Genomic DNA, 22,986 nt, shown 5'->3' with positions numbered 1-22,986 from the left:
AGAGAGCAAAAACAAGGTATCAGCGATTTTTTCCCAAGTTTTATTAGAAAAATATCTACAACTTTTGATATAAAAAAAAATGCAGTCACACACAAGCACAAATGTACAGTAAAAAAGAAAAAATACTGCAACAGCCTCATTACCCAAAGGAGCAAAGAACATAAAGACTCTTGATGGTTAAGATCCTGAAAATGTTAATGCAATGTTGTCCACAGTTCAAGTAAAGCCATGGATACAGCTGGCAGTTTTAACTGATGAAATACTTTAATCATTCTATTGTTCAAGGATAAAAAAATTCCAAAACATCACATCTTATTTGCAGGAATTAATTATTATTGTTCAGATGTATGCTGTCTGTTGTTACGTTGCCATAACTGTAATTCCAAAAGTCTCTGATTTTGCTTTAACTGAAAGATGTATGTATAACCTGTAGTAATTTTTTTAAATTCTAGTTTGATAAACTCCATATGGTTACAAATAGTGTTGATAAGAATAATGTGAATACTATTTGGAATGTTTTTTAACATTATAGCAGAACTGAATTGTTGATATTTTTAGCTTTAAAATGTTAAAACAGCCCACCATAACGCATGGACATTTGCTGCACTGAACTTCCCTCTCGCACATTTAATGTTCCTAAATGGGGCAAAGTGCCTGAATAGAGTATTAGTTCATTGAGCATAGGCCCCACATTGACCGTTCACATGTCTGCAGATACCTCAAAGACATTTTGTGCTCAGTCTTGTTAACAAACAGTAGCACAATTCTATTGATGCTCTGTTGCATTTGAAAAAAATGGAACTGTTCAGGTTAGCTCCTCTGAAATCCCCCAGTAAGCAGAGAAATGTCCACAACAGCAGCTGAATGACCAGAGAAGCAGCACTGACTCTGTAAAAACATCAAAATCCAAGAGGGACTCCGTTTATGACTGTCTTTTGAAAAATATGGCAGCTTTGGTTCGATTTTAAGGTACAGTCTATTCCTGGTCTGCAGTGGGAGAACTCTTCCCTCGATGTCCTGGCCAATCGTCAGTCTTTGGCTGCGTGGAGGTAGTAGCACATTTCACTGAACAGTAACCAGAAGCTACAAAAATGGAAATCGAAGCACAGATGGAGTCTTTGGAGAGTGGGATGCACTGTGATGGAGTGACGACGTTGTCAAAGGTGAACATCCTCGACTGTTGCTGGGAGATGGCGACCCTAGAGAAAAAAAATGCAGCTGTATTAAATACTGTGATTCCTTTTCCTTTATTTATTTATTTATTTTGTGATTTGTGGAGTAAATCTTTGTAAATATCCATACCACTCTCTGTGAAGTTGCTCCCATGTGGTGAGTCTGACCGACAGTGCTGATCTTGAACTCTTATCTGTTTGGAGCCTCTCCCTCGTAACACATCTGCAATCTGCAAAGGTTGCGAGTGGATTACAAACCCTTAGTATCCGACTGTCATGATGGATCTACTACTGTCATCACACAATACAAGTCTGGAGGCAGAAGGAAAAAAATGCACTATTTTCTTCTGGCCTCTAGAGGGAAGGACACACACATTTATTTTAGTATTTCAGGCTCCACCTATTAGTCCTTACAGTCCTGAATAGAGCTGAGTCAAGCAGGCTTTGCAGTTGTTTGCATTAGTTCTGATATAACGGAAGCGGCAAATGGATGGGATTTCCCATGATAAGCTTTGAGTGATAAATCATAAGCTTGGACAGTGGCAGGAACACTTTATGTCAGTCTGGTAATATTCTGGGATGTTATTTTCCTGCAGAGTTCTGCAGAAGCAGCAACGTACAGTCATTAAAACAGTCCAATAAAACAATGAACCTTTTTGTTCTTTGCCACATTCACTGGGGTGTCGTTGTGGTAGTTCTTGAGGCCGCTGTCGGCACCACTTTTCAGGAGCAATCGCACAGTGTCGACTTGACCTCGGCCGCAGGCGCTGTGCAGGGCTGTGTTCCCGCTGTACGACTGGCTGTTGACGTCACATCCATTCTGCAAAAGAAAAGCAGAAGACGGAGATTCATCATGAAAGGCAAAGCAGACGCACCTCATCATAAAAAGTGAATCATTACATAGCTTCATGGGGAGTCTAAAGTCTCAGTGATGAATAAAGAAAATATCTTGAATTGAAGACTGAACCTGTGCATCACAATCACCACAGTTACTAAAGACTAATTATAAAGGCAAACTATGAATGTTTTCTACCGATGTCTGATAGTCTGATTTTAAAACTAATAAAGCATGCAACACTGTGTTGAGCATGACCTGAGTCACAACTGAGTCATAACGCTCTCTTTTCATCCTTCCTGTCCTGTCCACTCAGACGCTGTACCTCAATGAGGAAGCGGACCAAGTCTGCATTGTTGTTTTCCACAGCATGCATGAGGGGAGTTTGGCCACTCTTGACGTCCTGATCGAGAAAAAAAAAGCACCATGAGCAAAATCAGAAAACACTGTGGTGCTAAATTTAAAAAACAAAAGCGAAATTGTAAAAAGCCGCAGTGCTGAGTCATGGCAGACCGGACTCACCATGGCGTTGATGTCAGCTCCAGCATCCAGCAGCAGCCGAGCCAAATCTTTTCGTCCTTGCAGTACAGCCAAATGGAGGGGGCTCAAACCTGAGACGCATCACAGAGCAATGAATATATAACATATTACACATATTATTGCTTAATATCCATGAAAAGGTCCTACATGAACTTCATGCTTCAAAAAAGTGCCAAAATTATTTAGTCTGTATTTATAAGAAAACTGTTCATCTCCGTGAGTGTGAGGTTTGAGGGTTCATCCCTCCACTCAGCTGCTATAGACAAACCTGCAACACTGTTCATTTTATGTCACTAAAATAATGACGGGAAAGTACTATCATGTTGAGAATAAACTCATTGCGAAAAGAAGAGCTTGTATTTTGCAGGGGTCGTTCTTTCATATCAGGACATGTTACTTCAATCACAGAGGAAGAGGAAATATCGTGTGCCACCCACACATGCAACACAATAAACCCGACCCCTCACTCTGAACATTTCTTTAGTAATACCTGGAGTTCAATCCCCCCTACCGAGGAGCCTTTTCAAAGATGTTCCGCTTACCTTCATAGTTTCTGATCTCTAAGCATGAGGACGACATCGACAGAGCGAGCACTACGGACAGGCAGTCACGCTGGTCATATTCACAGCAGAGATGCAGCGCTGTCTGGCCGTTGCGGTCCAAGGCCGACGGTTCAGCCCCTGCTCTCAGCAGAGCCTCCACCATGTTCGGCTGCTTGGTTATCACTGCCAGATGAAGAGGAGTCTAAAGAGGGAGGAGAGGAACACGGTTTCATTTGAACATCCATAACTATGTAAATCCAAAGGAGTGCTTTGTAAAATGGCCTGATTATGGTGCACTCCTACAGTACTCCTACAGTACCACTAAAAACTCTCCCAACGGTGCAAGCTAAATGTCCCCAGAAAAGAAAGAGCTACAAAGGAAAATTATAAAACGGTGCAGAAAAATGAAACCAAGCTGAAGAAGGAGTTCGGAGAGTCTCTGGAAATTTATGATGCAACTCAGGGAGCTTATTTCACCTTTGCATACAGACAGCATGAAAACAGGATACATGAAAAGTGACTGTTTCTACAAGCAAGGAGCTGAAATAGCTGAGTTCTTGCAGGCAAAGTTGAAGGAAGTGTGTGGTGGTTTCAAGAAAAGGCCTCTGCTCATCTCTAACCTGTTCTACAGGTTAAAGGTCAACGCCATTGTTAAACAATGCCTGCGCGCATTAAGCTCACACCAGATATGAATAAACAAGGAACTATGACTAGTCAAAAAGAATATCATTATGCAAGATCGTGCATTGCGTGGAGGTGTTACTGGATGATTCTATTCCTGCATATAAGCAAACACACCTAAACTATTTATTGTTGTAAGTAATACATTTAGAAAGCCAAAGTCTTTGCAACGCAAACAACAGAACAAACCACACTAGCAGAAGGAATAAAGCCCTCACATGACACTGTGTGATTAATCAAAAAGGACACTGTTCTGGAAAAAAAAATCTGTTCTTGTTTTGTGTTTCCAGGAAAAGCATTAGGTTAAAAAGAGTTTAGCAGACATCTGCATGAATTCATCTTCTCGGAGCTGAATCAATCACTTTTGCAATCTATCTGGGGTATTATTTCGGGTGAGGTCAGCAAGTATCATCCTGTTTCTCATTATGTCAACCACACACTCGGAGGGCAAAGGCAACCTGCTGTCGAAAATGAGCAGTGTTCGGTTCAGAGTTCAGTCATAAAGGGAAGTCCTCCATCCTGGACTTTTTAGCTGCCGGTCAAGTTACACAATATTTGCAGTGTGTGTGTGTGTGTGTGTGTGTGTGTGTGTGTGTGTGTGTGTGTGTGTGTGTGTGTGTGTGTGTGTGTGTGTGTGTTCCAGTAAGGGCTATTAAAAAATAGTTTAGCGGTGGGAGAGCATCTTTGTGGAATTCCTCCAATGTGTCAACGCAGTGTTCCTCCCTTTTCTGTTGTTTCCCTGAATCTTATGAGTCACTAACGCACACAAGCACGCACACACACACAATATTCTGGCTTAAATAAATCCCGCTCATGTACAGATTGTGTGATACATCAAGGCCTTTTAAAAATAGACCTCTCGGAACTGGCAAACTGGCTCACGCTTACTGTAAAAGTTTTAGAGTGACTAAACAAAGATCCAGCTAAGATAAGAGGCAGGCCGGGACGCGAGAAAGGAGGGGAGCGGGGATGGGGAAACAGAGGACGAAGAAGAAGAGGAAGTAGCAGAAAGGAGTCCAGGGGAAAGACAGGATAACAAGGGAAAACCCCATCGCTTTCCCCTGGGTTTGTCCTCACAGTGCCGCATTCCTGAAAAATGGGCGGATCGACATGAGCGAGGTGAAGAGATGAGAGGAGAACGTGAAGACAGGAGGGGGCAGAGGAAGCTGCCGGGTATGAACAACAGCTTAAGGGGGTAAGCTGTGTCAAAACCTACACAGAGACAAGAGGGAACACTAACAGAAAAACGCTTCTCTTCTGATGAGGACAAAGTCACTCAAGTTCAACAAACAAACGTCACGCGATTTTACATCTGTGGTGTCGACACTTTCACAGATGAGAGTTTAATCAGCTAGTTTATCAGGTCATTCGTAGTTAGAAAGTAAATTTTTTTAAGAAGGAAGAAAAAAAAGACAAGCGAGAGAGAGAGAGAGAGAGACAGAGAGAGAGAGAGAGGCACGCGCAGGAAGGGAAAGTCCCTGTAAACTACCCTGTGAACCTCAGAGCAAGGTATGTTGAGAAACAGCCCAAAGCAAAGTGCGGCGGTGGCGGTGGGGGGGGTGCACTCATCATGTGACTTCTCGGAACAAGAATACTAATTCACACACATACGCACACAGATGTCTCGTTCGTGCACGCACAACTAACACAGTTGCATAAAAACGTGCAATGGTATGCTAACAACATGCCAACGGGAAAAAGTTTTTTTGTTTGTTATTTTTTTTAAACAAAGGATACGTTCTCTGATCGTATTTTACTAGCAACACTCATATCAATGCACAGCTGCGAGTGACCTTACAGACATGATTATTGTTGCATGCTTTTGTGTAGGTGGCCCCGTGGACCCAAGCTCAAAGTGTGCAAGTGCCACGCAATTCATCATCAGCTGTCACTGCAGCAGTGAAAAGTAGACCACTACGGTGTGTTATGGTTGTTACACTGACAGCGTGACCAGTGTGGGTGTATCAAACAACTGCCTCTGCCATCATAGTAGTTCTGGGAGAGGAAGGAAAATCGTGCACTTGTGCTTTACAGTAGTGATAGTAACACTCTGACAAAAAGTTCCACATACAAAACCACAGAAACTCAGGATCTGTCATCAATATTGGAGAAACTGTAATTTCATTTCTGTCTGCGTTTGGGAAGTAGTCCAGTGCTGGAAAGAGCATTAAAGTATGTCTGGTAAATTATACGAGTTGAAAAAATAAAAAAGTTCCCTCGTTTTATGTGTCGTCTTTAAGCCTGGTTTTCAGTCAAAACCACACAATCTGGTAGGCAAATGACTGTGACAGGACCTGTGCCTGCAAATCTCCCTTTATGGTGTGGTACATCAAAGTGTGTGAAAAGACAGTTTGTGTGCGTCTTTGTGTGTGTTGTATATGCATTTTCAAACACAGGGCAGACACAGGATATCACAAAACCAATGTTGTTAAGTGTCAGCAATGAGGAAGACAACCGCCGGTAGCATCGGTATTATTTCTGGTAAGTATGCCTGTGGCGTCCTGCATGGTGTGAAACTCCAGCCTTAAGTTTTTGCAGCTCAGCTTTTTCTGTACGGTAAAGAAAAAAAAAAAAAAAGAGTGAGAGAGCTGGCAAAATGCAGATCTGAATCTGATAAGGGAATGAGGACGAGTTGGCGCTCGAAGCCCATCAGATGGCTTTGGAGTGCGAAACACAGAAGATCTATTAAAATAATTCTCTGTTCTGCTGAATCATCGTGGCTCTATCATCTGTATTTCACAATGTGGTAAATCCTACAAGCAAACCGTGAAAATCCCGCGTTGTGAAGGAACTCAGCATTCAGCAGAACGCTGGAAAGCACACAGAGCTGTTACCAGCAGGTTTATGGGTTTGGCTTGTGGCAAGTACAGGTGGAGAAACCGGGAAGGGTAAATTCCTCTAATAACCCTTCAGCTGCAATGGCTGCAAGAGTATATGATAAGGCAGTGCAAGCCAAGGAGGAAACAGAGGCACTTCCTCTTTCATTCTTTTCCATTTAGCAGTTATGCTTTTCTTTTTTATATAAAAAGGGTGAGGTAAGGTCATGTGTGCCAGCCATTCATGTTGAGTCTTGTCGTCTGAGTACACGAGGTTAAAAATGGTTGTTCCATCCATTTGATTCTAGTGAAAGATGTGTGCATGTACAATATGAGGGCGAGATGTGTGCATTCGTTTTACCTGGCGGAGATTATTGTAGATATCAAGGCTTCTGTCCGCCAGCAGCAACAGATGAATGAGTTTGCAGACAATGCCCAGCTCCCCCTGCACCACGGCGATATGGAGGGCTCTGCAATCGACAAACAAATACAAGAATGAAGAAGCAGATCATGCTCTGTTTTGTAAATTGACTCATGGCTTTCAACTGCTAACCATCCTCCTCAGTTTACTTCTTCAGTAGATAATGATTGATTTGTTAGCTAATTACGTCTTAAGAGAAAATTGCAATATAATCACATGGCTTACGACAGTCGAAATGTTTTTCTTCAGATCTTAAAGTTCATCAAAGAATGTATTGTAAACACGTCTTCAAAAAAAATGACAACTAAAACACTAATTCGTAATTTAGGGAAATGCATCACTTGTTGGAGCACACATGAAACGTCATTCCATTGTTGTGGCTTTCATAAGAAACAAAGCTCCAGTACTTTCAGGAGAATACTGAAAATATTCAGGTAAAATTACTTTGGCTCAATCAGAAAAAAGTCAAACGCCATCTAACTGCACCCATTTCATTCAGCATAGCCACCTTTTATCTTGTTATTTAAATACAAGCCAGGTTCGGTTGCAGTCATCAAGCCAGTTAAAACCAATCAGTCCGGACTAGTTGACTTTTCACCTAGTTGGTTGGCTACCTTGTAGTGGCAAGAAAAAAAAACTGTTTTTAAACGTTTGTTGAACATGCCAGTTGGTGTGCATTTACAGTACTTGTAGACATAGTTTGTTGTTTAATGCATATCACTATTGGTTGTCATGTAAAAGTAAATGCAGGGTGTGTCTTTATTAATTTATAATAGTCAGACAGATATGAGGCCAACAGATTTTACATCTTTTGTGTTTCCAGAGCTACAGCATCAGTAAATGCCGGATTCAGTGGATAATTCAAAGTGTGATGAGGCCTCATCTAAATGCACTTCAGGTTGTTGAAACATTTCATGTAGAAATTCATTCAAAATGTTAAAATCACTGCTGATGCTAACTACCGTTACCAAAACTACGCTAACTTGACCTCTGAGGGAAATCGTCCACTGACAAGAGTCACAAAACCAGAGCTGTTGTTGCCTTCACATCCATCCAACTGAAACGTGAAGAGAAATGAACGTGTATATCACATATTCTTATCATTCATTTCAACACAAGTGAAGTTCAAGCTCGTCTTGCGATCGGAACACTGATCAAAAACAACTTGCTCAGTCAAGCTAAGTCATTCCACTGACTGTTAAACCAAACACTTCCACAGATGTCCTGACATGACGCAGAGTGCTCTTTATCGCACATCATTATAGAGATTAGAGGGAAAGCCACTATCTGTGGTCTATGTTCATCAGGCAGAAGAACAAACACAGGCCAGGACAGGGAAGGGCAGGAAACTGAGTAACGAGAGGGCACGTTATAGAGAACAAAACAGCAGTTTTCACATTTTTCTTTTTTGAGCTATCAGAAGAGCCAGCTTCCAGTAAGAGACAGACTTGTTTTCTGTCACTTCCTGTTATCAGTGGCTGCCTCTATCTGCTCTATGTGCTCTGACATTGAGTTATTAAGTTGTATGGTTTCTGAGTGGGGCTTTTCTGCAGGTTTACCCAGGCAGCTTCAGCAGTGGATAAGTCATAATCAGAGGTACTGTGCTGGTATGCAACAGGAAACAGGTAAATTTCTTCAGAATGGGTTGAAGATTTCTTTGCATAGACATAAGACACAAAGAATAGCATTTGCAACACTTGTTTTCAGCTGATTCCCATCCATCTATTAATCAACTGCCATATAGTATCTCATTAATTTACCTTGTCAAGTCAAATAAAATCCAAAATGCTCACGTTTGTGTTCATAATTGAAATATTCAAATATGCAAGCCAACATTTAGGCAAGAAAACACACGTTTAAAAACCAAGCAGTGGTTGTAATGCAGAATGTAGTAGAGCATAATGTTGACACATTCAGTGAGCACATGAGTGCAAACATTCATTACTCATGCACGCGTTTAAAAAGATATGGACAGCACCTATTCAGCATGAGATGAGTGCAAAAAAAACAAATGTTGCTGCACGAGAGCAGGATGGAAGTGCGACTACACTTAACAGCTGGATGATTTTCTCCTGACATCAGAGTGAAAAGCAGAACTTCTTTATGTTTAGCGAGCGTGGCGGTGTTTTCTTCAGCTGATCCCTGTTCCTGTAAGTGAGCTAAACAGTACATAAATCGATAACAGCCACAATTACTGTACGTGCCATCAACTACCATCATTTGCCTAAAGAAGTTCCTGCAATGCCAAAGCGATAAGTGTCACGTAGAAAGGCGTGGCGAATCCCAGCACAATGAGCCCACTGTTAAATATAGTGACAGGCTGTTCAGACATAACTTGACCAGAAGTTTTCATTCTTTGTCATCAGTGAAGTGTGAAAAGTGATGCTGTTAAGCAGAAAATGTTACGCCTGTTCCAGTTTCACTTTTTGAAAATAAATAATGATTCTGAGCTACGCTAAGCTTCATAAATATCAGGCTTGCCTTTATGCAGCCTTAACGTCCTTTTATCTATCTTGTTACACCGTCGGTATCTGCATCCATCTCTCTCTTTTTCTCTTAACATGAAACTGTACTGTTTCTTGTTCCTGGAAGCTGGGCAGACCACAGCCCCAGATAACCCTAGGCATGACGCAGACAGGAATCCCAAGCTTGCTGCACCTAGTCCGACTGTATGCGTTCGTGTGAGACCGTGAGAGTAAAGAAAAAAAAAAAAAAAGAAGCCAAAGAGAAGGCAGCAGATGTGCGGTATCCTGTTTGGTATGCAGGGAGAGGGTACAGCCGGCTAAACGATCAGACTGAGGCCAAACATATCCTGTGGTCTGTGGATCAGCTGAGCACTGAGGCGATATGTCAGAATGTGTGAATAGTAAACAAAAGAAAAAGCACAGCCCGATGCAGTTAACAAGAAATGACGAATGCAAAGCCCGTTTCGTTAGTCACAAACAAGCGTACCAGTTCAAAAACAACCACACCGGTTCCAGATTTTGCTGGAGCTGAGGTATTCACAAGGGAAATGTGCCCGATGAGACCTAAATGATAAAGCAGTTTACTGTTTTATGACATGCGCCATCCGCTTTCATATTCATAATTGTTACAACATAATGAACCAAATGCATTGTAAAACTTACAGGAATACCATTTGAACCTTGACTCAGACAGTAGATGATCGCATTAGGAAACCTTTTTACAAAGCAGTAAAATATGATTAGTAAAAATCTAACCTAAGTGAGGAGTGTCCAACTCATTTTCCTTAAGGGGCCACATACAGCCTGATGTAATCTTGAGTTGGTCAGACCAGTAAATGACAGCAAGATAATCAATAAACAAGCACAAGCACAAATGTATTCACTTTTTTTTTTTTTTTTAGCACAAAGACATATGAGTAGATTTAGCATTTTTTCCCCACAAAACCTGAGAAAGTAGAAACATAACATGCATAAGAAACATAAGAACAATTCCAATGTTAGGGAACTGATATCTATGCCTTCTGATGCAAAACACACTGGAAGTGTCAAAAAATATAACCAACATTTGGCCAGACTTGTTTTATGCTACTTTTGGCTCTTGAAATCTGCTGAAAGATTTGAAATCTGCAACTGTATTTGTGTTCAGTTTAATGTTGGCGAAAGGTTTTCACCTCTCAAGACAAACCGATTCCTGCAGACTTCAACATGCATGCATGCTTGTTTGTATTACAAATTCACTCTCACAGTGAGACAGGGACCTTTGTTGTAACTGAGTACTGATGTAGCTAATGTACTAATGTCACAGTTTGAATTAACTTCTGTTCGTTTTGATAATTGCGTCGTATTTCTCTGGGAGATAAAACTTCCCAGTGAAGACTGTGGATTGCATGTTGTAAAATCACATTCTCAGCCAAAGCAAACACTGTGTTTTCCTGTGTTAGTCCTCCCAGTATCAGAACTGAATGAGTGGCAATCATTAAATAGTGTATTCAAGAGCAATAAATAACGACTTTCAATGTGTCAAATGCTTTTTCAAAGTTGAGCTTCTCAATTTATTAGGCATACTCTGATGGTGCTCGGTTGGAACTCCATTTGCATCGCATCAGATATTATGGTCCATATTGAAACGACAATATCACGCATGTCCAGTATTGTTGAGCTTGTGAACTGTAGTCTCTGTTTCTTGAGGCTGACATCAGTCACACCTTGTATTTTTTTATTATTTCATTACTGGTATCTGGTGATGATAATTCAATATCTCTTAACACAAAGATCTCCTCTCATCAAAATGAGCACACCTTTTCCCTTAACTTCAAGCATTTGGACAGCTAAGTTCTGTCAAAAAAAATTCTATATGCTTCAATATGCAGCATAAGTAGTTTTTTTCTGCACCCTTTGGTTGGATACTGACTGTTTGCTGTCAAACAGGAAAGATGAGCAAAGGTACGGTGGACTTCGTACACTGGAAAAATAAATCTACTATCTTATTGACCCTTTGTGGAACAGTAAGGGACAGACAACAGGCTGCGTATGACCCACAAGTAATACAATGTCCAGGTCTGCCGTACTCTCCATATACTCATCAAAATTATTATCTATCCTAAATCCTGAACCCACCATTCAAAAAAAAATCTAACCTATTGTGCTTAATGTAAAGATTATAGTAACATTTTCCAATGTTACACTGCAGCTGCATGGAGAGCTGCTGGACTCATTCTAAGGAAATTAAAAAAGTGATTAAAAAAATTCTCATCATTTTGCTATAAATTATAGACAAAATTTTACAACCTGGATCTCTGAATTAAATGAGCCCCGTGAACTGTGTGGTTGAGCTCCAAGTAAATCTGCACATCTGCAAATTTTAAGTATGAAAGACTGTGACACACAAGAGAAATGAAGAGAGAGTCAGAGATGAAGATGACAGAAAGAAAGCGGTAAATGAGGAAGTGAGGAGCGGATGTTTGGGTTTTTTCAGCCCATTCATTTAAAAACACAGAGAAGAAAAGAAAGAGATGGAGAGAGAGCGAGAGAGAGAGAGAGAGACACCTGAGAAAAACCACAACCATGTTGAAAACCTAGCACTCACTGGTTTTCCCGAAACTGAGGGGCTTCGAGGCGCTGAGAACAGAAGAAGCACACGCCAATTGACGTAAGTGAAGGCGCGTGCTCGTTATCAATCACTTTATGCAGAGACGCACGCAGACACACTCGCTCAAACACACACAGTGTGAAAATAGACAGGGAGCCTGAGAAGGTTGCTTTCTGCAAAACTCACTCGACGTTTCAGACAACCACAGAGCAACAAGTGGGTATCAGGCCCTTGCTACAAAACGTCTAGACAGGTGAAAGGTGACAGTTCGCACAGCACCTATTTTGCATTAAGTTTCACGAGAAAAACAAGTTACTAACTGGCTACTTCAGGCCAGGCACAGTTGCATGATCACTGCCACACTTTCACAGGCCTTCTGAGTATATGCACACTGTTTAAAATCAGAAATCAAAAAGGGAAAGGATTTTGCATGGTCAGTCACAAACCGGCCACATATGCACAATGCGTCTGTGTGTGGCCTGTCTCCTTGAGTTTGAATGAACCACAAACTCATTTGTAATTTCACTGAGTTAAGATTAAATTCATCATGTAAAGACCTCCCTCCCTATGAGAAGTGAATGCACTGTCAACAAAGTGTCTATATTACATGATCGCTACGATTAGTATGGAATGAACTGAAAGGAACTTACCCGGTACACTAAGCAACCATCTGGGTCAAAGTGTAAAAATACACCAAATCACTTAAATTCTTGTAACACATTATTTTTTCTGATGGTTTCCTCAAGATTAAGACGCCAACATCCAACTCATGATTTTTTTTGGTTTCCTTTTTTAAAATTTTTTTTGTCATACTGATGAGCACTTATAAAGCACTTATATGCTCTACATTTTGGAAGTTTGAAAACCCTAATAAAGAAAGAGTAACAACATTTAGTTTATGTACATTATAGCTGGCAGGTCTAATGAAAATGAACCGTTTTGTTACTTATAGCCTGAAGTAAACCAAGTAAACTGGAGATCAGTGAAATAGTAACTAGATTAGTGTTCCTATATTCTTGCTGTCGTTTTTTACAAGTGTTATGGGGCAGCAACCAGCTGCTCCTTGCCACAGGACTTGCGGCAATGCTAAATGTTGGTCATCACGAGTTTGTTGAAGTGAATGCAAATGACGACGAAACGTCTTGAAACTGCAACATTAAAGTGCCGTTTAATTCTTGGATATGCCATGCTCTCAGTCACCTGACTCTGCGTGAGTGCGTCTGTGCATTCTTGCATCAGTTTCTCATTTCAGTTAGTGTGTGAGTGGGTGTTAAACCTTCAGACAGGGCAAAGTAACCATGCGTTAAAGTTTAATATTTGCATTCATGTGGTCCTAAAACTCTGCAGTGCCACCAAACCCCTCTACCTCCCACCATGTGAGAATAGTCAACAGACAACAGACAATACGAGTTTGTTCAACACACTCGTGAGTGCAATGCTGCTTCAGTGTGGCAGCCCACACCTATATTTTACAGGTTAGTGTCTCAGATCAAAGTCTCCATAGGCAGTTAGTGAATCATTCCTGATCCACAGTGAAGCTGTTTTTCTAACAGGTCAACATCCAACCTTCACTTCATTTCTAAAATCCTACAGAAAGATGTTGCAAGTCAGTCTTGTGGCCATTTATGAGAAAATGATATATTTGAGTCTTTTCAGTCAGGTTCCAGAGCTCATCATAGCAGAGACGCAGTTCTGGTAAAAGTCATGAAAGATCTTCTCATGACCTCAGTCAAAGGACTGGTCTCTTTTCTCGTCCTGTTAGATCTCTGTGCTGCATTTGATACTGTTGATCATAACATCCTACTACAGAGACTAGAATATAATATTGGGATTAAAGATTCCGCATAAAACTGGTTTTGATCATATTTAGCAGACAGGGTCCACTGATGACTCTTCAGCTACAGTTAAACATGGAGCTCCACAGGGTTCTGACCTAGGACCTATAATCTTCACATTATACATGCTTCCTGTAGGGAATATCATTAGGAAACACTCCATTAACTTCCATTGTTATGCAGATTATACATAAATGTACGTATTTATGAAAGCAGATGTTGTCAAACTAGAAGCTTTTCTGAAAGACATAAAAACCTGGATGAATCGTCATTTTCTGCTCCGAAACACAGATGAAACAGAAGTAATTACATTTGCCCAAAACACCTAAGCGAGAAAATATATAAACATATAGTGACCCTGGATGGTGTTACTTTATCCTCCAGCAACACTGTGAGGAACCTGGTAGTTTCTTCTGACCAGGACTTATTCTTTATCTCCCACATTAAACAGGTCTGCAGGACCTCCTTCTTTCACCGGCATAATATTTCTAAAATTAGGAACATGTTGACTCAAAGTGATGCTGAGAAATTAATCCATGCATCCGTTACCTATAGAGTAGACTATTGTAATGCCCTGTTATCAGGGGCCCCAAAAACTGCCTAAAAAGTCTTCAGCTGATTCACAATGCTGCAGCAAGAGACAAAAACCAGCAGGAGAGATCACATCAGCCCAATATTAGCTTCTCTTGATTGGCTTCCTGTTAAATGCAGAATAAAATTTTAAATCCTTTTTTTAACCTATAAAGCTCTTAACAACCAGGGTCCACCATATCTTTAAAGAGCTGCTTGTCCCACATTGCCGCAGGAGAACACTTGGTTCTCAGAGTACTGGTTTACTGCAGGTTCTTAGATTCTTTAAAAGTAGAACGGGAAGCAGACCTTTCAGCTATCAGGCTCCTGTTATGAGGAATCAGCTCCCAGTTTCAGTTCAGGAGCCGGCACAGTCTCTACTTTAAGACCTTTCTATTGAGTAAAGCTTACAGTAAAGGCTGTTTCAGGCTTTCCTGGACTGTTTTCCTCATGAAGCTGCTACAGTACAAGCTTCTCTCAATCTCTCTGACCTCGGTTCTTCAAAGGTTTCTTCCTTTTAAAGCAGAGCTTTTCCTTTCCACAGTCATCTATGCTTGCTTATGTGGAATGGTTGGATTCTCTCTGCAAAAATCCCTAGAAAAGACAGTGTTGTATTTGGCGCTATACAAATAAAGCTGAATTGAACTGAACTGAGTATATCTTGTAGGAAGTGAAACAGAGCTAAAGAATGTGTTGAATTGCAGTGACAGTAGATGTAGGGGGTTTCTGACTGTACCTGTGCAATGTACAAAGGCAGGTGAGTCCAGAAGACAATACTAAATAAACTGATATGACACTACTGTCATCTGATTTGACATCCAGGTTGTGCAATGTCAAAACTTTCTGGGGTCATATGTTGCAGGCTTAGATTTGTTCATTTGATCGCTATTTGTGTCCATCCCCGTGAATCACTTATATTGACGTAACATTACAGTTTCACTTTGACAATCCATTTAAACATGAGACACAAAGACAAGTGGGTTAATTACTGTACTATTTAAAGTTTACATAACTCACTGAGACAGACAGACAGACAGACAGACAGACAGACAGACAGACAGACAGACAGACAGATAGGATTGAGTGTTAATAAATTACACAACAAAATTAAACACTCAAACTTCCAACAAAGCCCACTTTAAAAACATCAACATACGTGTCTCCATCTTCATCTTGACGTGTTGCCATAACGATGCTGGAGTGATACAAGTTCTCAGGCTGGTGGATCAGGGGGTGGCTTCGCTCTGGGACAGAGGGTAAACAGACCATTCGGTGGTGACCTGGGCAAAAGGGAGAAAAAGAAACAACACAAAAATAGAGGGTTAAATGTTGAGGGACAGATAATCAGACCAATAAAGGAGGAAAATAGCAGAAACTGAATAAACTCTGAACATTAAATAAAAAGGTCTCATAGCAAAGGAGCAATTTATTGTAATAAGGAAGTGTGCTGCTCTGCATGAGTATGTGCATTTCCCATAGGTGTGTCATGACCTATTAAGTTACTTATGTTTGTGCAGGAGACTGACTGAAAAGAAACAGCCAAATAATAGCTGAGTGGACATTTTCACAGCAGTGGCTGCTGCATCAACTGTGACTCCACTGTGCTCTACACCAATGCCACAAACTTATGAACAAAAGTGCTGGAGGGATGCAATGTTGAAATCTCTAATTATCATTATCATTAGAATGTGATTTAAACCTGCAAACAATTTGATAACCAACTGCAAATTGCCAAGCTGCAACTGAAACTTCAGCTGTAAGTCATTCCCTATGTTTGACACTACAAAATAGAAAAAAAGTGTTTTTCATCAATTCCATCCCAAACTTAATGGACTGTGATTTTTTTTCCAAAGATTTTGACATTTTTCATATAATTTTAAGCAGTCCCTTCCAGTCCAAAACTCACATTGTTTTAACTTGTTAAGTGATTTCAAAAGCTTGAGGTGATGGGGTAAGAGAAAATCCATGGTGTTGGACCTTACCGTAACTGAAAGGCACAAAGCGGACGAGGTATCCATTTGGACTCAATCTTGCTTCTTCGATCTGCATAGGAGCAGGTGCTGATACCACTGCCCTTCTTTCCACTGGAGCGCACAAACTCTCCCGACATCTGGAGTCCGCAGCCTCAGCGGGAGAGCCGCGGTCCGCGCTCTCCGCTGCAGGCGACTCTTCCTGGGTGTCAGCTTCAACAGGGATCGGTCGCTTCCTAAAAGGAAGCCTCAGTGAAGATGCATCCGCTGTCCGTTTGCGACCACCGCTTGTTTTGGGGTCCGGTGTGTGAATTTCCAAGCTGTCCGTGCCCGTGCACGCCGGAGGCGCAGGCGAACAGCTGGACGCGCGAGCGTCACCGGCGCGGCTGCTGCAGTCCGGAGTCCTGGAGCCGGCGGCGCTCCCGCGCTCTCTGGCAGAGGTGCTCAAATCCAGCGGCGCGGTGGCGACCGACTGGTGGTCGCCGTTCATGGTCATGATCCTCGGCATCAACCGGAGGGCAGACGCGTGTGTAGGAGCCGCGAAGAAGTTTCAGGTGCGTGCCGTCGCTGTGCGCGCCGTGTGAGGTTACCAACGGGACCGGTGCGCAATTCCCACATCCATGATACGAAATGGGAAGCGATCAAATCATAGCAGTTTCCTTTTGTGTCACTGCTGAATAATAGATATGCGTTGAAGTTGACTGAGAGTCGTGCACGGTGACACGCCAAAAAAAAAAAAAAAAAATCAATTCAAATGAAGTTTGGTAACATGGATTTGGTAACAGATCCGTGCGCACCTTCAGCTGAGAGGAGCAGGTAGTGCAGCTGCGCCGACGTTCATCTGTCTTAATGAGCGTAATGATGACACTCGACGGTGCTTTCCCTTAAAACCGAAACAAACTGATAGTGCGGCACTTGGTTCATATACTGGGGGACATAAGAAATGCTGTTCTGAATTCAAAGTAATTCTTTGCATTACCGACCTCTCGTTGACATCTGTCTGTTTTGCATGAAAGCTCAAAACATTTCTCCAGAAGCCTCTCGCAGCCACTTCAAGCAAATCAGTGCGCAGGATGTGACACCAGTGCATTACAATGAGACTGCTCGAATGCAAGAAGATTCACTTTTGAAAATAACAAGATGGATTAATGAATTCATTCATGTTGCGTCTCTTCATTGTTTATATCAGCATTGCCATTAGAAGACCTGGTAAAAGACTTCAACTTAAGAAGAAACATTTCTATTTAGAGGTACAGAATAAATAGTTGAATTGTTTAGTCTGAAACAAGTGCCAAGCCTACATAATCACATATAATCATGTGTATTACTGCTAATTTTGAGGCTTCAAATGGTCATTTTTTAGGTAGGAGTACCAAAATCACAGTGCTTTTAAAATTCTGGCAGCACGTCCATCTCTGAGAATTACAGTGGCATCCAACATCACAGTGTTCAAGAAATGTATTATTAATTAAAACAACTAAATAAACCCTATAAGCTTTGTGATGTTTTGAATGAAACAGAGTATGAATACAGGACAGTGGTGAAAGGATCATAACACTGTTGGGATCTTACTGTGATTTCATGCTCCAGAGCAGAGTAAGAAAAAGCTGGAGTACCATGCAAAAAAACAAAAAAACAATGCCACCTCTGCACCGAAAAGCATAAAACAGGATGTTCTCTCTTTGAGATGAGAGTACCAACCACTGCCAATCCACCTTGGCTTTGGATGTTCATCGTATTGTTGTATCATGTGTGATGTTAGCAGGAGGCAGAGTCAGAGCTAACCTAATGCAACCAAATACAGAAAAAAGACTATACAGTATAACTTAAAACGATATTGCCAAGCCAAAACTGCCTGATTTACTGGTGAATTTTAATGTGCCATCACGACATGTGATTTACTGCTCTCAAACACTGATACACTCACAAAAATGAGTACACGCACACATACAAAAAACAAAAACAAACACATCTTATCTTCTCTGCTTAAATCTGATCCTACTCCACCCTCAACCAGATTTTGAGTACTTGGGTCAATTTGGGACTTTCCTCTTTCCAGTGAGGTGTGGAGTGGGCAAACGGAAAATTAGGCAGGCTGCCTAAAGTCCCTAAAACACCCTGACTCTACACAAACATGGTCGGCAGCTGTTGAGGCACTCAACCATTATGGTCTCGTCTTGCAAGAAGGGTCAGTCATTGTTTTTGAAAAATACAGTTTTCCTTTTCCTTTTATAGAGCTGCACTAATCCTGAACACACACTTTGCAACTGAGTGTAAGAGACACTGGCTGCAGTTTTAAGATAGTCTTTATAAGTCTTACAAGTCGGTAAATATTAATACTTTCTCAACGCTTTTAAACATGTAGGAAGTGTTTTTAAGACAGAAATCACTGTACTGTAAAGTGCTATACAACACAATGAAATGAGGCCCTCTTGTGGGTAATGGATAAACGTGCAACTATAAGCTTGAAGCAGTTCAATCAAGAAATTGACATCTTTAAATGAAAAAGCATTTCTGTTAATACATTTGAAGTTGCGTTCTGCTCCACATTTACTTATATGCTGTAAAACATGTCAAACAATGATTTTCATTTCTGACCTCTAACTTCACATTTGCATCTATTTATCAGAATGGGTGGGTAATCACAGAGCAAGCGAACATTTTGTCCTCAAAGTAAAATCTAGAAACAGGAAATGATAAGAATTTTAGTGAGTTTGACAACATTTTGAGGACAAGACTGGGTCAGAGCGTCTCTGAAACAGGAGATTCTTCTTTATCTTCATTTTTTTTAAATGGTCCCAGTCTTCAGTGGTCAGGAACTTTTTTTATACGTGGCCCAAGGAGAGTGAAGGGTGACCTATATGGCTGGATCTAATGGGAAACTGCAAACTCCTGCAGAAATTACTTAAGGTTTTGATAGAAAACTGTCAGAATAGATCATGTGTAACAACTAATAGTGTAACAATAGCCAGTAACTTGTTGCTTGACAAAAAAAATTTGGCCATTTTAAATATAATAGAGGAATAATGCATTAACTTGTTAAATAGTGTAAAAGGATAATTGTGCCATTGTTGTCATAACACTTTGGCAATGATGTGGTAGTTAATATTCACAATATTTAAATTTTAAAATGTAAAAACCATAGCTAAATTTATAGGAATGGATATTAATAGCATTTCTTGGAAATGCTTTTTTGTGTGTGCAGATTTCCTTAAGAAAAATAAAGATAGTGGAAGACAGTCATCATACTGATTGAGGATAGTTAGGTTGTAAAAAAATTTTTATTTGAAAGCCCTCATCATTGACAAAGGATGTGAAATCAATTATTAAAGAGGGTGTGCTGCACATGTTTTTTTCCTTCATTTTTTTTGTGTGTTTTCATTTAAATCACAATATCGATCCACCCGTTTTTTGGGTTGCGGGGGCAGCAGCCCACACAGGAATGCCCGGACTTCCCTGACCCCGGACACTTCCTCCAGCTCTTCCTCGAGGATCCCGAGGCGTTACCAGGCCAGCTGGGAGACACAGTCCCTCCATTGTGTCCTCGGTCTTCCCCGGGGTCTCCTCTCAGTAGGACATGCCTGGAACTCCTCCCGAGGGAGGCGTCCTGGATGCATCCTAAACAGATGCCACCTCAGCTGGCTCCTCTCGATGTGGAGGAGAAGCGCCTCGACTCCAAGCTCCTCCCTGGTGACCGAGCTCCTCACCCTATCTCTACAGGCTAGTTCATGCTTTACGTGTCCATGTGTATGTAGTCTATTTTGGAGTGTATGCGGACAACTGATGTGCATGTGATTCCTCTCATATGACTTTTTGTACTAATGACGGCAGGGACGGCTGGTATGAATGGGCTAGCAGAGCTAAGCCCTCCTAGCACAAAAAGACAGTTAATACAAAAAAGATGAGAAAGTTATTTTTTAAATAACTTACAACAGATGGTTTTAAGTTTAGACAAAACCAAAGGTAGCAACAGCACCAATCAGTCAAAAGGAAAACATAGAATATCTCTAAATTGGCTAATGTTTTACAGCCCCAGCAGATACATTCATTTTGTTCTTGTAAGTGATTGACAGGTGTCATGTCCCGCCCCCCCGTGGTTTACTGAGCATTTTGGGCGAACTTCAGTTAGCCCACAGGCCACTAACTTTTGACCAATAGCGGCGATTTAATGCAGCGGTGCTACTATTTGGGCCAGAGTTGGGAAGGAGGGAGAAAAACTTCAGCTATGGCGGCGTCAGCATGAAAGAGGTGGACTATTTGCTTTGGATAATCCAATTATTTGGACCGATTGAATGCACTTGCCACGCTGTCTATCAAGACGGACTTCATCCAAAAACTACCAGACTTCAACGACATGGTGATTAACCTGTTTCCATCCCAGAAAGGCGTCGATGTGAGCTTCTTTTCAAATAAGGTAGGCCCATGTTGACCTTTTAAAGGACTGTGGCGTCTTGTTTTTGCTGAGGATAGCTGTTGTACTGAAGGCGTGTTTGGCACTGCATGTCACCAATTTCACCACCAGCCGCCACTGAATGACGGTATGCTTTCCACACTTTCAACCTTTATTTTTTTATGCATCCCTTAAGACAAACAAGCTGAACGCAAGTGCATGCATAACCAAAATGGTGACCCAGTTATCTGACGCTGTGGCACAAGTATGAACGAGCCTTAAGGGAGTTCCCAGCCACCTTATGGAGGAAGCTCATTTTTGATCCGCTTTTCAATCTCACGCTCCATCCTTCCCCAAATCATGAACAAGACCCCGAGATGCTTGAACTCCCCCACTTGGAGCAGGGTCTCTCTGCCAACCTGGAGAGGGCAGACTACCTTCTTCCGGTCCAAGACCATGGCCTCGGACTTGAAGGTGCTGATCCTCAACCCAGTCGCTTCACACTCGGCTGCACACCGCCCCACTGCATGCTGTAGGTCCGGGTTCCATGACGACAACAGGACATCATCTGAACTTTCTGGCTGCACTAAGAAAGTCTGTCAATAAAAATCATGAACAGAACCGGTGACAAAGGGAAGCCCTGGCAGAGTATAACATGCACTGAGAGCAGGTTTCGCTTACCGCTGACAATGTAGACGAAACTCCTACTTCGGCACAGACATTCCCAACAGAACCTCACAACACGTTTGTGACTGCCAGTTCCAGTTTCCTCCTTTACCAGGACAGCCAACTCACCACCAGGTGGTGATCGGTCAACAGGTCTCTCTTCTCTTCACCCGAGTGTCCAAGACATATGGCCAGAGGTCAGATGATCACTGACCTCCGGTTTAGGGGGTCCTGGTGCCAAGTGTATTTATGGATACCTCTGCGCTCGAACAAGGTGTTCGCTATTAACAAGCTGTGACTAGCCCAGAAGTGAAAACAACAGAACACTGCTCAGGTTCAGATTGTGGAGACCATGCGTCCCGATCGCTCCCCTCCAGGTCTCACTGTCAATGTGCACGTGGCCACTAAAGAACAGAGGCCCCAGTCGGACAGTGGAGGGACTCCAAGAAGGCCGGGCGCTCTGCACTACTGTTCATCCCGTAGGCTGACACAACAGTGAGCCTGTCCCTGAGTCAAAGGCACAGGAAGGAGACCTTGTTGTTCACAGGGGTGATCTCTAACACAACAGCTGAGCTGTGGGGCTATAAGCAAACCCACAGCAGCCCGCCGCCTCTCACCGCAGCCAACCCCAGAGAAGTGGAGAGTCCAGCCCTTCTTGACGGGTTGGGTTCCAGAGCCCAGGCTGTGTGTGGAGGTGAGCCCGACTATATCTAGCCGGTACCTCTCAGCCTCCCTCACAAGCTCAGGCTCCTTTCCAAACCAACATGATGACATTCCATTGTCTAAAGGGCCAACCTCTGTGCCTGGGGATCGGGTCGCCAGGCGCCCTGCTGTCGGCTGCGCACCCCATCCACAATATGTGAGTAAAAAAAAAAAAAAAAAAAAAAAAAAGACTGTCTTGGTTAAATTATTTTGGATCTCGAAATAAAAGATCCTGATGATATAAAGTCAACACATTTCTCTGATTAATAAATTTTCATCACATATTTTAATATCGTAAGACACTTTAATTTTGGTTTTCATTGCTTAAATCACAAAGAATAAATCCAAAATGAAAAAATAGTTCCACAAAAGGCCAACTTTTCAACTTTTTTTGTATTTAGATATTTCAGATTAACATTTATGAAAAACTTCAGCTGCCACAGGGCATTAGTCTGTTTTTGTTCTACCAATGAATCAATGAATAAATATGACACTACAATAACAGTTAAGACTTCATCTGGGTTATTGTGCTTCAGTGTTAGAGGGCTTACGCATGTATTTCAAATGTGAAACTGTCCAGTTGCAGATGTTGAAATGTATTTCACTCCAAAAAAAGAAACGCCAGCCTCATGGTGGTGCTATAAGACAAGTCAGGTGATGACAAAACACTTCAAGGGACATTGGACATGAAAATCTGCACTGAATTTCAGTGTCAGTCACCACAACCACAAAAAACAAAACAAAAAAAAAAACCAACAATGATAGTCTTTCACCTTTGATTTCATTTCACC

General features: G+C 41.7%; 1 protein-coding gene across 1 annotated transcript; it reads right to left on the bottom strand.

Annotated features, from left to right (window-relative positions):
• Positions 1-19: 19 nt before the first annotated feature.
• On the bottom strand, positions 20-17,404 carry bcl3 (BCL3 transcription coactivator). The gene is made up of 9 exons (XM_030103383.1): positions 16,450-17,404; positions 15,624-15,747; positions 6,948-7,056; positions 3,090-3,291; positions 2,530-2,618; positions 2,333-2,410; positions 1,825-1,992; positions 1,303-1,402; positions 20-1,199 (listed from the first exon to the last, which is right to left on the bottom strand). The coding sequence occupies exons 1-9, from the start codon at positions 16,943-16,945 to the stop codon at positions 1,084-1,086; spliced, it is 1,482 nt and encodes a 493-aa protein (XP_029959243.1). The 5' UTR covers positions 16,946-17,404; the 3' UTR covers positions 20-1,083.
• Between the last annotated feature and the right edge of the window lie 5,582 nt (positions 17,405-22,986).

The sequence above is a fragment of the Salarias fasciatus genome, chromosome 11, assembly GCF_902148845.1.
Source record: "Salarias fasciatus chromosome 11, fSalaFa1.1, whole genome shotgun sequence".
In the NCBI taxonomy this organism is placed as follows: Eukaryota; Metazoa; Chordata; class Actinopteri; order Blenniiformes; family Blenniidae; genus Salarias; species Salarias fasciatus.
This window is presented reverse-complemented; position numbering and strand designations above follow the sequence as displayed.